At 42.6% G+C, this 16081-nt stretch overlaps 1 protein-coding gene across 1 annotated transcript; it reads right to left on the reverse strand.

The window, feature by feature from the left end:
* Window positions 1-675: 675 nt before the first annotated feature.
* slc9a6a (solute carrier family 9 member A6a) lies at window positions 676-16000 on the reverse strand. Its single transcript, XM_080841004.1, is given in 17 exon segments — window positions 676-2690; window positions 3177-3282; window positions 6162-6244; window positions 6503-6533; window positions 7411-7564; window positions 8077-8188; window positions 8683-8796; window positions 9060-9148; window positions 9471-9581; window positions 9584-9644; window positions 9940-10102; window positions 12271-12376; window positions 12849-12961; window positions 13214-13290; window positions 13433-13510; window positions 14838-15037; window positions 15694-16000. Coding segments are annotated over 17 exon segments (2160 nt in total). The 5' UTR covers window positions 15968-16000; the 3' UTR covers window positions 676-2402.
* Window positions 16001-16081: the final 81 nt, after the last annotated feature.

Raw genomic sequence — 16081 nt, forward strand, 5'->3', positions numbered from 1 at the left:
GTTTACCGCAAAGACGTGTCTGCACTGAACTCCTCGCTTAATACAGTGTTGTGACATCATAGCAGCAGCACACCAGGGAGAGCTGTGCAGGTAGAAGCTCTGGTGTGCCCTGATCTACAGTGGGTACAAGACGCTGTCGCAATCTAATCATCATATCATAATCTCAAACCATGGCTTTCTCTTACCTCTGTGCAATCACACGTGTAGACCAGACTGGTTCTACTACGGTTCTAGACATACATTTGTTATAATTTACTTCAACACCTGGAACATGATTATATCACAGGTCCTACGCTTCATAATAAAAAAGGCAAACAGAAGCTCAAAATAGTGCAAAAAGATTAACACCTCAATGCTTTCACATAATTTCCCTTCAATTTGGACAAAACATACCAGAATTAAAACAAAAACAAAACATACAAGAAAAACAAAACCAACAAAAAAGCAAGCCATCGCATTGTGGTGTCAAGAGGCATGCTAACGGAACTAGGAAAACACACTAACATGCGCACTCATTAAGTTCCTGCACGGCAGGAGATAACACTGTGTGTGGAGGGTTACGGAGAACCCACATTCTCCAGAACCTCCCAACTACCCCCCCCCCCATCACCCCCCTGTTGCCTTCAAAGATGATCTCCATAACTTGACATTCATCATCCTGACACAGAGGCTTCTCTTAAGTCTCAACTTAACTCCTAAGTCCCTTTTCATGTTCCCAGGTGCCAACCACAGGACCCGCACTGAGCCCGACAACATCTTCTCAATTCAATATCAGTTTGATTGTTTCACATCACAGACATGTTGGTATAGTAGACAAGTATGCTTCATGCAAAACAATGAAGAAAGAAACAAAAATATGTCATCTCAGTTAATTGAACTCTGAAGTGCTCTAGAATATTAAAATCAGGGTGCTCAACTGTTTTCAGACGTTACACAAATTCGTTAACATTGTCCGATTACCACTTTTTGCTTGTTCGTTAAAAAAGCTGGATCACTAAGAAACCACAGGAATGCACAGACTCGACTTTACAAAAAGCGGATTTCCATCAGTGGATTAAGTAACATGTTGCTTGTTCTGTACAGTGTTTTGGTGCTTAATATCGAACACAGAGAGCAATGTCAGACATTCGTAATTTCATTCATATCCACCTTTTCAGTAGTTTTCTGCTGCATGGCAAAAATGAATAGAAAAATATTTTGAGGCTGTCAAAAGTTAGAAGTTAGTCAACTGAAAGACAATAAAATGGACCCCAATATTTGCCACTTCTACCTCCAATTCGGCATCCCCGATATAGAACAGCCCTTCTATGTGCTGTGAGCAACATCAGGTTATATAACAAGGTGTAAAAACCCTCACACAGTCACAGTCAAAGGTCAATATGTAAGATCCAAGACTTGTGCAAGGCTAACCCAACATCCCACTCCTAGCCAAACCACTCCAACAGGAGAAAGTCAGTACCGAAATACAAGGCCTCCCCCTAGTGGTGGGAAGAGTGTATTTTTTTTTCAGGAAGGGGAAAAAAACCTACATTCATCAGGCACTTGATTGTGACCGCACAGCAAACTCAGAGCCACAGAGTCATGCCTCAGATTCAACTGTCGCACAGAGAAGGCAGTAGAAAGCATAAGACCCATCAGACACGTGAGCAGATGCCAAATGGGATCCCTCTCGTTCGTTCGCTCCCTCGCTCGATTAAGAATAAAACAATGGTAGACGCACACACACATACACACCCACACATACGGACACACACCAAAGGCATGCATATCATGTCGACAGTATTTTTTTACACCTTGCTATACAGACAGGAGAAGATCAGCTAAGCTTTTTCCTGTGGTGATTTTTGCTTGGAGAGATCAAACACATGCTTCGGGACCGACGCACCATTATGACAAAACATTGGGTTATGCTACGTGGTCTGGTTGAATCACCCGAGTAGAGAGAGAAAGAGAAAGAGGGAGAGAGAGAGGGAGAGAGAGAGAGAGAGAAGCAGCAACTGTCTGCTTTGTCGTCTGAGGGGGAAAGGAAAATGTAAGAGGTAAATAAATAATAACTGACACAACAGTGATAGCAGGAGGAGAGGGAAACAAGAATGAGGTAGAGACGTCAGACCCACCACTTGATCAAACTCAACAAAGAACGAGGGAGGTGAGACATCACTCCCGACAAGGGGGAGATGAAAGAAGAAATGGGTAAGGGAGAGAGAGAGAGAGAGAGAGAGAGAGAGAGAGAGACAGAGACAGAGACAGAGAGTGAAGGATGAGAGTGCCCCAGAATGTGTTCCACATCCCTCTGCTCAGCTCAAGGAAGAGGGCGAGAGAGAGAGAAAGAGAGGGAGAGAGAGAATAAGACAGAGAGTGAGGGATGAGAGTGCCCCAGAATGTGTTCCATATCCCTCTGCTCAGCTCATGGCCCCTGAGCGCCAGCGCTGGCCGTCCCCGGGCAGAGGGGGCTCGGAGTCGTCCATGGGCAGCACCAGTCTGGTCCCGCGGATCACCAGCTCGTGGTCGCCGCTGGCCAGCTCCCGGTCCAGCTCGTCCGAGTTGCCGGCGGCTGCCGTGGCGTTCGGCCAGGAGCTGGTGTGGGCCCCGCTGGCGTCTGTGCTCACCGTGATGTCGCCGTACGTCAGGCTGATGTCACCGTCGTTCAGGATGAGGTCAGAGTCGTCGTCCTTTAGCTGACACTCATTCTGCAGAGAGAGAGATAACACAGAGAATCATGAGGGAAACATCCAGTCATTCATTCTGCAGAGAGATAACACAGAGAATCATGTGCATGAAACAGCCAGGGCATACTGTCAAAGATTAGTATACTCCACTCCTCTCCTCTCCTCTCCTCTCCTCTCCTCTTGATCAAGTGACTGGTTTGATGACTCATTCTGGTTTCTTATTTCCCTCTCCTCCTTCCGTCACTGTTGTGTCAGTTATTGTTCACCCGTTATCATCATGTCTTTGTCCTATTAGATATTATTCATTACTCGCTCTTCCTCTCTTTACTCAGGCGTTACAAACAGACCGTGTAGCGCCTCGTAGGCCCTTACACACTCTTGATTAACAAAGAGCACACACTTCAGTCAGTTCAGTCCTGTCATGAATTGAGGGAGAGAATTGCACCACATACCCCAAGAACTGTGACAGTATATATCGACATGCACCTCGGCCATGTTGTCACTTACCTCATAGGCCTGTGGGCTGGTGAGGCAGCGAGCGAGGGGCCCACAGCAGGCCGGCAGGACAGCAGTGAGGGGAGGGCCGCTGTGGGTCAGAATGGGCTTCAAGTAGCTGAGCGGAAGAGAGTTAAGGGTCGACGCAGCACTCATTCAACTACACAACGCCTGAACTGAATTATAGCTACAACTGACAGAAGTTTGTGACTTCTCGACTTCCCTCATCGTCACTAAAAACCAAATCAAAATATATTCAGACTCTCAGTGGGAAAGTTCCACAAACTAAAATATGCACATATGGCATGCCGTTCAGGAAATTAACATTTGAATATATATATACAAAAGTCTGAATATATATACAAAACTTTGAATATATATACAAAAGTCTGAATATATATACAAAACTCTGAATATATATACAAAAGTCTGGATATATATATACAAAAGTCTGAATATATATACATAACTCTAAATATATATACAAAAGTCTGAATATATATACAAAACTCTGAATATATATATACAAAAGTCTGAATATATATATACAAAAGTCTGAATATATATACAAAAGTCTGAATATACATACAAAACGAAGTCTGAATATATATACAAAACGAAATCTGAATATATATACAAAACGAAGTCTGAATATATATACAAAACGAAGTCTGAATATATATACAAAACTCTGAACTCTGAAGCGCTCAATCCGTCTTTGTCCGCCATATTGGATTGAGCGCTTCCTATTAAATCAATGGTACCAAAATGTTTGTAATAACGTATTTTCTGCTTCATGAATACTGTTTTTCTGTTATATTGTTCAATTTTGACATTGATTTCTCACTAGAAATGCAATAATAACACGTTTATTTTACACCGTTTGACTTCACGAAGGATATTTTTAGAGGCAATTTCTCCATTGACTTGACTGGGGTCTTGTCAAAACCTTCATAATTCCTTGTTTTCTGCTTCATGAAATACTGTTTTTCTGTTATAATTGAAGGGGCATTAAGAATAGATAAAATTTGCGATTGCGATTAATTTTGATTAATTTAATCGCGATTCATTTTGAGTTAACTATGACAAAAATGTGATTAATCGCGATTAAATATTTTAATCGTTTGACAGCACTAGTATATATATTAAGACTTTTGTATATATATATTCAAATGTTAATTTCCTGAAAGGCATGCCATATGCACAATATATATATTGGGTATATATATATATATATATAATACAGTATACAGTATATACAGCCGCGGAAAAAATTAAGAGACCACTTCAAAATTATCAGTTTCTCTGGTTTTACTATTTATTGGTATGTGTTAAAGTAAAATGTACATTTTTGTTTTATTCTATAACCTACTGGCAACATTCCTACCAAATTTCAAATAAAAATATTGTCATTTAGATCATTTATTTGCAGAAAAATGACAATTGGTCAAAATAGCAAAAAAGATGCAGTGTCTTCAGATCTCGAATAATGCAAAGAAAACAAGCTCATATTCATTTTTAAACTACACAATACTAATGCTTACACTTAGGAAGAGTTCAGAAATCAATATTTGGTGGAAAAACCTTGATTTGAAATCACAACTTTCATGTGTCTTGGCATGCTCTCCACCAGTCTTTCACATTGCCGTTGGGTGACTTTATGCTACTCCTGGCGCAAGAATTCAAGCAGCTCGGCTTCTTTTCATGGCTTGTGACCATCCATCTTCCTCTTGATCACATTTCAGAGGTTTTTGATGGGATTCAGGTCTCGAAATTGGGCTGGCCATGACAGGGTCCTGATCTGGTGGTACTCCATCCACACCTTTACTGGCCTGGCTGTGTGGCATGGAGCATTGCCCTGCTGGAAAAAACATTTCTCAGAGTTGGGGAACATTGTCAGAGCTAAAGGAAGCAAGTTTTTCTTCCGGGACAATGTTGTACTTTGCCTGGCTGAGGTTTGTAAAAGACCATAAGGATTGAAAAAAGCGGACTGGAGGGTCTTCTAGTTCGTCTTCTCTGATGAGTCCAATTTTCAGCTTTGCCCAACACATGGTCGTCTGATGGTTAGACGGAGACCTGGAGAGGCCTACAAGCCAGAGAGTCTTGCACCTACTGTGAAATCGGACTCATCAGAGAAGACGAACTTAGAAGAACCTCCAGTCCGCTTTTTCAATCCTTATGGTCTTTTACAAACCTCAGCCAGGCAAAGTACAACGTTGTCCCGGAAGAAAAACTTGCTTCCTTTTGCTCTGACAATGTTCCCCAACTCTGAGAAGTGTTTTTTCCAGCAGGGCAATGCTCCATGCCACACAGCCAGGCCAGTAAAGGTGTGGATGGAGTACCACCAGATCAGGACCCTGTCATGGCCAGCCCAATTTCGAGACCTGAATCCCATCAAAAACCTCTGAAATGTGATCAAGAGGAAGATGGATGGTCACAAGCCATGAAAAGAAGCCGAGCTGCTTGAATTCTTGCGCCAGGAGTAGCATAAAGTCACCCAACGGCAATGTGAAAGACTGGTGGAGAGCATGCCAAGACACATGAAAGTTGTGATTTCAAATCAAGGTTTTTCCACCAAATATTGATTTCTGAACTCTTCCTAAGTGTAAGCATTAGTATTGTGTAGTTTAAAAATGAATATGAGCTTGTTTTCTTTGCATTATTCGAGATCTGAAGACACTGCATCAATTTTGCTATTTTGACCAATTGTCATTTTTCTGCAAATAAATGATCTAAATGACAATATTTTTATTTGAAATTTGGTAGGAATGTTGCCAGTAGGTTATAGAATAAAACTAAAATGTACATTTTACTTTAACACATACCAATAAATAGTAAAACCAGAGAAACTGATAATTTTGAAGTGGTCTCTTAATTTTTTCCGCGGCTGTATATTGACCAGTATACATACTTAAGTACTGTACATCTCCAGACAACAGTGCTTCAGAGAACACATGCCGTCAGTATGTAGAGGTGATTGCCAGTGATAAAGGATACTTGTGGTCAAAGTTGTACCAGATCCTGAAGAGCCAGGCACTCTCATGCTTGGTGCTCCGTCTCTCGATCCCATCTGGACCGATCTGCAGAGATGATAAAGGGAGAGCGTGGTCACCCCACCCGGACTTGAACACGCGTCTACGGGGAGCCAAACCTGCACTCTGACCACAACGCCAAAGAGCCAGGCTCGATGGTATGGCAGTCAGAGCACGTACTCATGTGTAGTGAGTGCACTCCGTCACAAAGACCAATGCGTGACTGCCATATTTGCATGATGGTTAGAGATGTACAGGATATATAATGCATGTCAAAATATCAATGAAACTGTTGGACGAACTTACTGAGTTGTCTTGGTCCGAATCCACTCCCACACTGTTGATTAAAAAGATACATGTTTAGAGCACTGCATGAGACTTAATTCTACCTGATGCTAGACCATACATCACTGGGTACTCCTCTAAAGCCAGGAATGGCTGAAGAAGCTCTGTAGCTGTTCTCAAAACTAGAACGTCATGATTGAATGTTGAGTTAAATGTTCAGCATTAGAGACCTAGGGTAACAATAAATACTATTTTACATAAGAGATAGAAAAAGAAGTGCAGGAATGTAACTGCTGTATGTGCAAGTTAGGAGGGGAAGTGCTCTCTGAAGAGTTGGGTCTTTGTGGGATAAAAAATATATGTTTCACATTTAATTAAGTAGGTTAGTATAGGATTCCATAGTATAACATAAATTGAATTGGTAACTGAGTGTGGTCATGTATTCTGTCTGACCTGTTGGGCAAGGTTTGATGAGCTAAGAGAGTTAGTCAAGACTTGGGGTAAGGGGATCCTATGTCAATAGTCTTATCTATAGTGGAGGACAAGGTGGCCACAGTGTATTAGTCCGAGGGAGGGGTTTTAGGTATAAGAGCTCAGTTTGCCCAGAGACTGATGGGCATTGTTGTGGGACATTTCATGAACATGGATTGCTTGTAACAATGCTCCCGATATCGTTAATAAATCTGCAGTACCACTCCAGTTGTCTGTAAGTAATTTTGACCACATCTTCAAGAGCTTTTTTAAAGCTAGAGTGTTATAACTGTAGCACATCTGCTAACTGCTTCGTCTGTGACTGGTGGCTAACCCTGGCCCCCCTCAGGGGATGCTCTGAGGGGAGCTGTTACAGAGCTCCAGTGTGAGAGTGATTTGTGTGTGTGTGTGTGTGTGTGTGTGTATGTGTGTGTGTGTGTGTGTGTGTGTGGACTGACCGTATGTGCTGGCAGGAGAGCATCTGCGTGGTGCCACCTCCGCACACCCACACGGTGAAGAAGACCACCAGCAGCGTGGTGGTGAACATCATCTGCCGCGCGTAGGTGGCCGTGTCACGGATGGACAGGGCAAAGGTCATGGCTCCACGCAACCCTGAGTGAAAGCAAACACTTATATTAATATTATTATGTATATACATATATATATATATATATATATATATATATATACACATATATATATATATATATATATATATATATATATATATATATATATATATATATATATTATTATTATATTAATATTATTTTGTATAAATACGTATATATATATATATATATATTATATTATTATTACCCCCCCCCCCCCCCCCCCCCCCCCACAGGGTGTCCATTCCCACACCATCTAGAAAGTGGACACTTTTGGCCATGCAACCCCAGTGGAGTCTCAACACCCTGTCATACTTCATTAATACTTCATTCAAGGAGGTGTTAGCTTGTTTGAATTTCTGTCCAATTGAAATGGCTGTGGAAAGGAAACATTAAAGTGTCCCATGGTTCATGTTCCAAAGTCAGAGAAAAGTCAGTTTTTCTTGGCTGGACCAGCAGCTCTCAGGATAAAATACAAGGCATGTAGAGTGATTGTTTTTCTTGTGTGCATACCAGCAAACATCATCATGTGCTGGAAGTTGGGGCTGATCTTGTTCCTACGGCCCAAGTTGAGCAGGAAAGAGAGGGGGTAGATGTTGGCTGCTCTGCCCAGGAAAATAGCCAGCTGTGTGTGCGGGGAGGGGGAAGTAGTCAAGGAGAAACCCAAAAAAGGGGGAAGTAACACGGCCGCTGCCAACCCCCTGCCCTCCACCCAAACCATGACTCTCTGTCCTTCCTGCTTCGCCAGAGGATCTCTTCATAAGGGAGCTATTCTGAAGGATTCTACCCAACAGGAAACACAATGTTGGCAATGTTCGGATGGTGACCGCAACATGTCACTCAACACTCGAGGCCTGGTAGTGCAGCGGTGGTGTATTCTTAGACGTGTCTGCTGCGGCACAGAGAGAGTGTCACACTGAGGACCATTCACGTCTCCATGTCAAACTCAATTCCCAAAGGTTTCTCCATCAACACCCTTTTAAAGTCTTTCTTCATAGGTGCAGCTACATGGGAATATACTGTAGGTTTACAAAAAGCAATATCACACAGCTACGCTCTGTATTACATGCATTCTATCCTGCCAAAATGAAGCCGGTCCATAGGACCATGTAAGGATACGAAAGCTCCGATGATGAAAATAGGGTTGAAGATGTGGTTCTGGAAGGTGAACAAGGCGAGCCCCATGTATGAGAAGATGAAGTTCTCTGCCAGGAAGTTAAGGAGCTCAAACAACTGCAAAGACAAGCAAAAACACGTCAACAGCTGACTCTGTGTTCACTTTATTTGTTACGATGCTTGTCGAAAGCAGCTCCTAAATGTAAATTCTGTAAGTTAGCAATGTTAGATTTATATGTGTACAGACAAACATTAAGCAGATTTAAGTTAAGTTATGCCTGTTACGTGTGCATTCCTCCACACATTTATCTTCATTGCATAAACGATATGAAAGGATTAAGGCAGTGATGTTAGTACGGGGTGAGGAACCTCCCTCTTACCTGTTTGGTCCTGTCCTGAGACTCAGGTGAGAGGTTGTTGAAGGTGTAATGAGCCTGAGTGATTCCACAGAATAGAACAGCTACAACACCTGTCAACACAAAGGGCAACGGAACAAAAACACATAACTCTCCATTACTGAGACCTAGGGTGGAGAGGAACCATACCTAAGCCTTACTGTTGGCTCATTACCAAAGTCAGCTAGGGCCTATCTGAGTCGAGGAAAAGACTCTGGGCTTAAGGTTGTGGTGTCATGTTATGTGTGATGCATTGTTTTGTGGTGGTAAGGTGGTGAGTATTCATTTACAAATCTTAAGGTTTTTGTCTTGGTTTGATTGATTGTTCTTGCTTTCTGTGTGGAAGGACAAAGTGAATTGCCACGCAGAGATAATGAAGTAAAACGTGAAAATGACCTGTGAAGCCACAGGCCTCCGCCAGCAGGAAGGTGCTCCAGGACATGAGGAAGAAGAGGGCCGTCTCCAGCAGCTGGAAGTCCCGCAGCTTGGTGAACTTGGTGACGTGGCGGAGGAGGGGTCAAGGATCAAGAGGTCATGAGAGTCTGCTGATGAGAAGCTTACACAACCAAACATCTCTGTGCAACTCTATATGACTGTGTTGATTTGGCACTCTACATCTCTGTGCAACTCTATATGACTATATTGCATTTGGCAGTCTACACCAGCACATGATAACCTTAAGTAGAGTAGCACTTTCCATTTGCCAGTTATATAAGGTTGTTTTTTACCATAATCATTTTATATGCTCATATGAAAATGTCTAGCAAAACGACCAAACGTTTATATCTGACTTAATTGGCATATTTGCTCATCTTCATTTTTTTTGTAAATGTGATTAGATTTCATTTATTTTTTATTTGACTACGGTGAATTCAGTCAAGGATATGAGCGCCGTCATGACTCCAGTCGCCACCCCTAGGGCAAAGGAGCCGCTGAAGATTCCCAGGAACACGCCGAAGGACTTGACCATGGCCATGGCCTCGAACGTGTGCGTGTTGTCCCCCTGAGGCTGGTAGGCCACTATGGACCTGTGCGTAGCCCCCCACAGGAACAGAGGCAAGCAAACAAGAGACACGTGACAGTCACAACGGAGCAAAAGCATAAACATTACCCTGAGACCTACATTCTGTTTGGGGGATATTCCTAAACATCCACTTCACATCATATCTGATAATGCCATGTAACATTGGCATTACATAGCAGCAAGGTATGGCTGATTGTATTGTGTAAATTAAGCTATATTCTTTTGCTAAAGTAATGGCTGAGATGTATACATCTGCCTTCGAAGGAGACTGGACTGGTTTCTTCATTGATTTGAGCAGACACTGCGATTAGAATTAGAGATAGATACTGTGACATACTGAACAGGAGACAAGGGAGATCCACCCACAGCAAACACCATGCACTTTCAGTGTGAAATACAGACAGTGTTGTTATTCAACGCTGAGGGGGCCTAATCTTTCATTTCGGGTGCATTAAAACTCAAAGGCATGGTCTGAAGCAACCACAAGCAACGTTTTGTTTACTTAACTGTGTACATTTGTAAAGCTGGTGTTGTTATTTCTATATAGCCAATGAAAGCACAAACACAGCAAAACTGCAACTAGTGTAGTCTTGAAAACCAATATGGGATTCTATGGGACATCTGTCAAGGGAATCTCTCCTACCTGAAGGGGGGGAAAAAACGACTCTAGAGTTTGAACAGTTAGGGAACTTTAAAATGTGTGGAAGTAAAAACACCTGAAAATGAATGCCGTATCTAAGTTCCTCCTTCCTAGAACTGTTGAAATGTTGAAACTGAGTCAGAGATTGTAGGAATTTCTGTCAAACGCTGTTTCCAGCTTTTTATCAGATGCAGGTTTGAAGCAGGACGGTCAGGATGCAGTGACAGTAACTAGGTAACGCAGGGCATGCTTCAACTTCTCCCTGCCTTGGTGAAATGTAAAAGAGATTCTCTCTGAGAAAACTATTTATGCGTGGGAGAGACAGAGGGGAACTAGGGAGTCCTGCTGAAAAACAAAACTACATGCTAGAGAAGAGCCGAGTCAGATCACAGCATGTCCTCCTCAGAAGGCAGTAAAGAAACACACTCTTCCCAACCAGTCAGCAAATCACCTCAGGCCAACCTCACTCTGCAGCTTAGCAGTCTCCGCAGTCTCTTTGACATGACATGCAAGCCTCATCATCCATGAACAGTACCAATGAATAGCCAATGAGTACGATGAATATGTTTAAAGGGGTGAAATGTTCCAAAACTGGCAACCATGCTCTGAGGCGGGCCTGAGGGTGATTGGCTCTGCATAGCCTGGGACAGGACCCGGGCGATGCGCACACGAGGGGGGCTCCACTCAACGAGCGGGCAAGCTAAGCACTACTGGCGCAGCACACCCATTGAGGGGCACGGTCGTGGAGTTGCTCACGCCCTCTACCCACTGAGGTGCGGCTCCGAGGCCGTGGTGGGCCGCCGCCCCACTGTGCCTCCCGTAATAAACTAGAATGCTGGAGAAACGGAAGCCCAGGGGATGAAGGATGAAATCAACCATTAGGGTCAGAACAAGAACACTCCAAACATTCCACTCTGACACTGTTCATCGATTGGTCACAAATCATTTCATACATATACTGTATATATAAAACCACAGCTGCATAGTAGTAAACAATTTTGCTGTTAGAATGTGTATGGGTATACAAGAATATGTGTTTGGGTATATATGTATATGTGTATGGGTATATATGTGTTTGGGTATATATGTATGTGTATGGGTATACATATATGTATGTGTGTGTGTATATATGTACATGTGTATATATGTATATGTGTATGGGTATATAATGTTTATGTGTGTGTGTGTGTGTGTGTGTGTGTGTGTGTGTGTGTGTGTGGGTGGATGTGTGTGAGAGAGAATGCATGTGAATGAGAATGTATGGGAGGTTTCTACCATTGTAAGTGTAGCTTTTCCCTGAACAAAGACTACATGTGTCATCTTCTGTTTTATCTCATGAGTCTGGCCTTTAATTCTACCGTAAGCAAATTACATGGAAATGTCAGGCCACTCACTGATCATTTGGCTGTATGGAACTAGTCACATCACGGTGAGATGAGACTGAGCCCAAATACTGCACTGTATTGCATCCTTTGTCTGCTGTGACATTGGATGCAGTTTACTGTGAAGTTCTGAGATAGAGGAATACTCACGAGGAAAGCACCACGGCTACGGCGTCATTCAGAACACTCTCGCCAAACAGCAGTGCGTAGAGGTCCACATCCACCTGGAGATCATTGAAGATGGCCAGGACTGTCACTGGAAGAAGCAATTCGGAAGGTCTGAATCAAGCGATGCACATTTGAGTACAATGTGTCAGTGTCAGCTATGATGTACACTGAAAAAGCATGACTCCCAGTTAAGCTAAATTTAAACTACTCCAAGCCCTTTCCGAGCAAACCTCAGAGAGGATCTCGTACGGGATAGAGGTGTTTGGAGAGGGCTCGGAGAGAGCGGTTCAAATCTGAGAGGCGTTCCCTGTGTCCGACTCCGTGAAATCGGAGTAGCATACATTGTGCTTTAGAGGTCCTATGAGCAGTAGAACGCCTTGTGTGCTTGATCTCCAGAGAGGTCAGGAAAGGCAGAGGGATCCTTCACCACAGCACACACTTTCAAAATGGCTACTTTTTTAACCGTAACTTCTATCACCTTAGATGGATCATCAAAAGCCTCTTTGTCACTGAATTTAAGACACTTTTTTGTTTTAAGCTCACCGGAATTGGCGTCATACCTGGGTCTGTAGCTGACACAATGGCTCCGAAGAGAAGACAGTCCGTGAAGAAGAAGTCCCCTCCTAGCTGCCCAATCGACTTCATCAGCGTCACACAGCCATACATCAGCAGCCTGGCAGGAGCACAGGCCACAGCCTGATCAGACACACACCCTGGCACCTACACCCTGATCAGACACACATGCTGCCACCTTCAGCCTGATCAGACACACATCCTGCCACCTTCACCCTGATCAGACACACATGCTGCCACCTTCACCCTGATCAGATACACATCCTGCCACCTTCAGCCTGATCAGACGCACATCCTGCCACCTTCACTCTGTCACTCCACTGCTTGGGAGCACTCCCCAAAATGCACTCACCCAATGATGAAACATGAGATCACTGTTCCCAGAAATGCATAAGCCAAGATGGAGCCCATGTTCCTGAAGAAGTGTCTCTGGAAAGCCACAAGAAACGGACCATAAAATCAACACTGTCACTTATCGAACACTAGTTGGTGAATATTATAAGGTAAAATGTTTAACAATGTTAAAATGATAAATAGATCAAGCCTCCACTGATTTAAGTGCAGCTCTTACCCTCTTTAAGCTGTAGCCAGCATGGAATATTATAGGAGGCAGGAGAATGTTGAAGAACACCTCCGGGTCGAAGGTCACCTGTGAGGGGACCAGAGTGCATTGTGGGATGAGGACCCAAAGGTATGTAATATACAGGGAATTACTTGGGAAGCAACGACAGTCACAAGGCTGATGACTCACATGCCCTTGTTGTATAAAGACTGATTCAAGTCACATTATTTCATGGAAAAGCAAAGCCCTGCTTGAGCACTATGAGAAGCAAATTCTGCCGGCTTTCTTAGATTTTGTTTCTTCATCTTGAATATTAATGACAGTTTTGCTCTATTTGTAAAATATTGTTGATAAACCAAATATTTGACACATTCTTCAAAAGACAGTCATGTCTTTACCCTGACAGTGCATGATATAATGGCAATGCTGCCTAAGGAGTTTAGTGTTCAGCTGAGTTTTACAGTAGGCATAACATGCTTTGAAAGGCTGTCAGCATGCACTGGTGTCCTTTTATTGAGCTCTCATTCGGACACTCCTGCTAAGAAATAGGAAATTCCCTACTTTTAATGTTTTCAATGAAAGACAATTAGATTGTTAAGTATTGTAAAGTATTGATGTAGGTGTGATGATATATTGCTATCAGTTTTAATCATACATAATTGCTTTATATAGGAATGTAATTTTTCCTTGCCCATAAACACTTAGAATACAGAAACACAATGTAAAACTATTGTAATAGTTGATTCCTTAAAGCTACTTTTTTATAGCTATGATCCAATCAAACTATAAATATAACATATGTTTTCCAACTGGTAAGCAGTGTTTGTAAATACGGTGTCGAACTTTAAGGAGATATTCATGTCATAACCTTGTGAGGGATGCATACATGGCAATACAACATGCATGTCCCTCTCCATGTAACCATGAGCACAATTCAACAAAAACAGAAACACAGAATTTCATTAATTGGCGCAGGTTTCTCATGAATATGTTTTAAAGCCGATTCCATAAATAACATGCATGTGTGTTATAAACACAGTGAGCACAGACACAGTAGTCCCCTTACTGAAACTCTCTGTATCTTACACCATAATTCAACTATGTAATGTGATTTAGCAGTGCCTGTATTCTAAGCTCAGCTGACAAACAGTGGGTTCACAGAACAGAGGGGGGAATGGCACTAATCACTCATAACTGTGGGTAGAGCTGGTTTTGCAAATGTAATTTGAAAAGGCAGTTTGATCAGATTCTCAATTATGTTCTTGTTTACAGTCAGATATAATTGAAGTTGCGTTGGACTTTCAAAACGTAATGAAGTACCGAACTTAATGTGTGATTGAGGAATCATAAGACAGACCCTCCCAGCAAAGAAAGAAAGGAAGGATATGAAAGACAGCTCATTTCTTATATTTACCTTGCGAAGCATCTCATTGTCCTGCACATCATGTACCTCGTTGGCACTGATCTCGCCCTTCAGTGTGTACTCGTAAAACTTGCCACTGACGTTTACCAGCAGTGTGGGAGGACTGGCATTCACATGGCAGCTCAGTGTGACGTTGTTGATGTCTCGAGGCACGCGAATGCCATATCGTAGTACCACACCAACCAGGAGTCCTAGTAACAAAAGCAGAGTCAGAGGAGCTAATAATTATATTTGTGAATCACAAACCAGAAAATGAAATATCTAATAACATTATATACAGCGCCAAATAGTATTTATACAGACACTCGACACATGAATTACTAAACAATGCTACATCCTCCTGGTTCCTTCTAGTTTTATTGAGTATAATTCGATTACCTGTGGAGCTGCGCGCAATGTGCGCAGTTCACATGACCTCAGATAAGCTCTTACTACCTTCAACTAATGGGCGAAAAACCCGTTGTCCTTTTCTTGTGAATATGACTGACTTCTGATTAAACGACTGCTGTAGTTTATCATTGGTTAGAGTAAACTTGCAATTGAAATCTGAAATGTAAAGCTTCACAAATGACAACGCATCACGCTCAAAGGCTATAACTGGAGCCAACGTTAGGAAGGGAACCAATAACAACACGGTGGGTGAACATTGTATTACATCAAATACGATCTCTTTCATTAAATACATGAACATGTATTCTCTATTAGTAAGCTTACTTCTGGAATCATATCAGTGTCCCCTTATGAGACTAACGTACACAAGGTATTGCAGCTAGCAAGCTTTCACTGATGGACATGACAGTGGCAAAACAATGACATCGGACATCTGCGTTCTAAGGCGGCCTCTCACCATATATCATGGCCAATCCCGTTTCATGTAAAAATCTAAATCGACGGTGTTTAAAAAGCCAAATGGTTAAGATTGTTAGGGTTAGAAGCATGATGAAAATGAGCAGGTCGGCACTGTCTTGTCTGTGGCTTTCCTCAGCCCTCTTCTCTGTTACGATGTTCTCCATTCCACTATCTTCAGCTCTGGACAAGCAAATCGAAAGGCTTACTAAGACAGAGAGGGACAACATCCCTGATGCACAACTATTAGCATTGTTTTTCCATCTGGAACCCATGTTAACATTGCTTTATAATAAGCAGTCCGCGCGTTCAGGTTCACAATGTTGACTGTTGTAGCTAGCTGGAGAGGAGTGTATGGATTGTTCCTGATTCAACGCCTCGCTCCGCCC

The sequence above is a fragment of the Sprattus sprattus genome, assembly GCF_963457725.1.
Source record: "Sprattus sprattus genome assembly, chromosome: 6".
In the NCBI taxonomy this organism is placed as follows: Eukaryota; Metazoa; Chordata; class Actinopteri; order Clupeiformes; family Clupeidae; genus Sprattus; species Sprattus sprattus.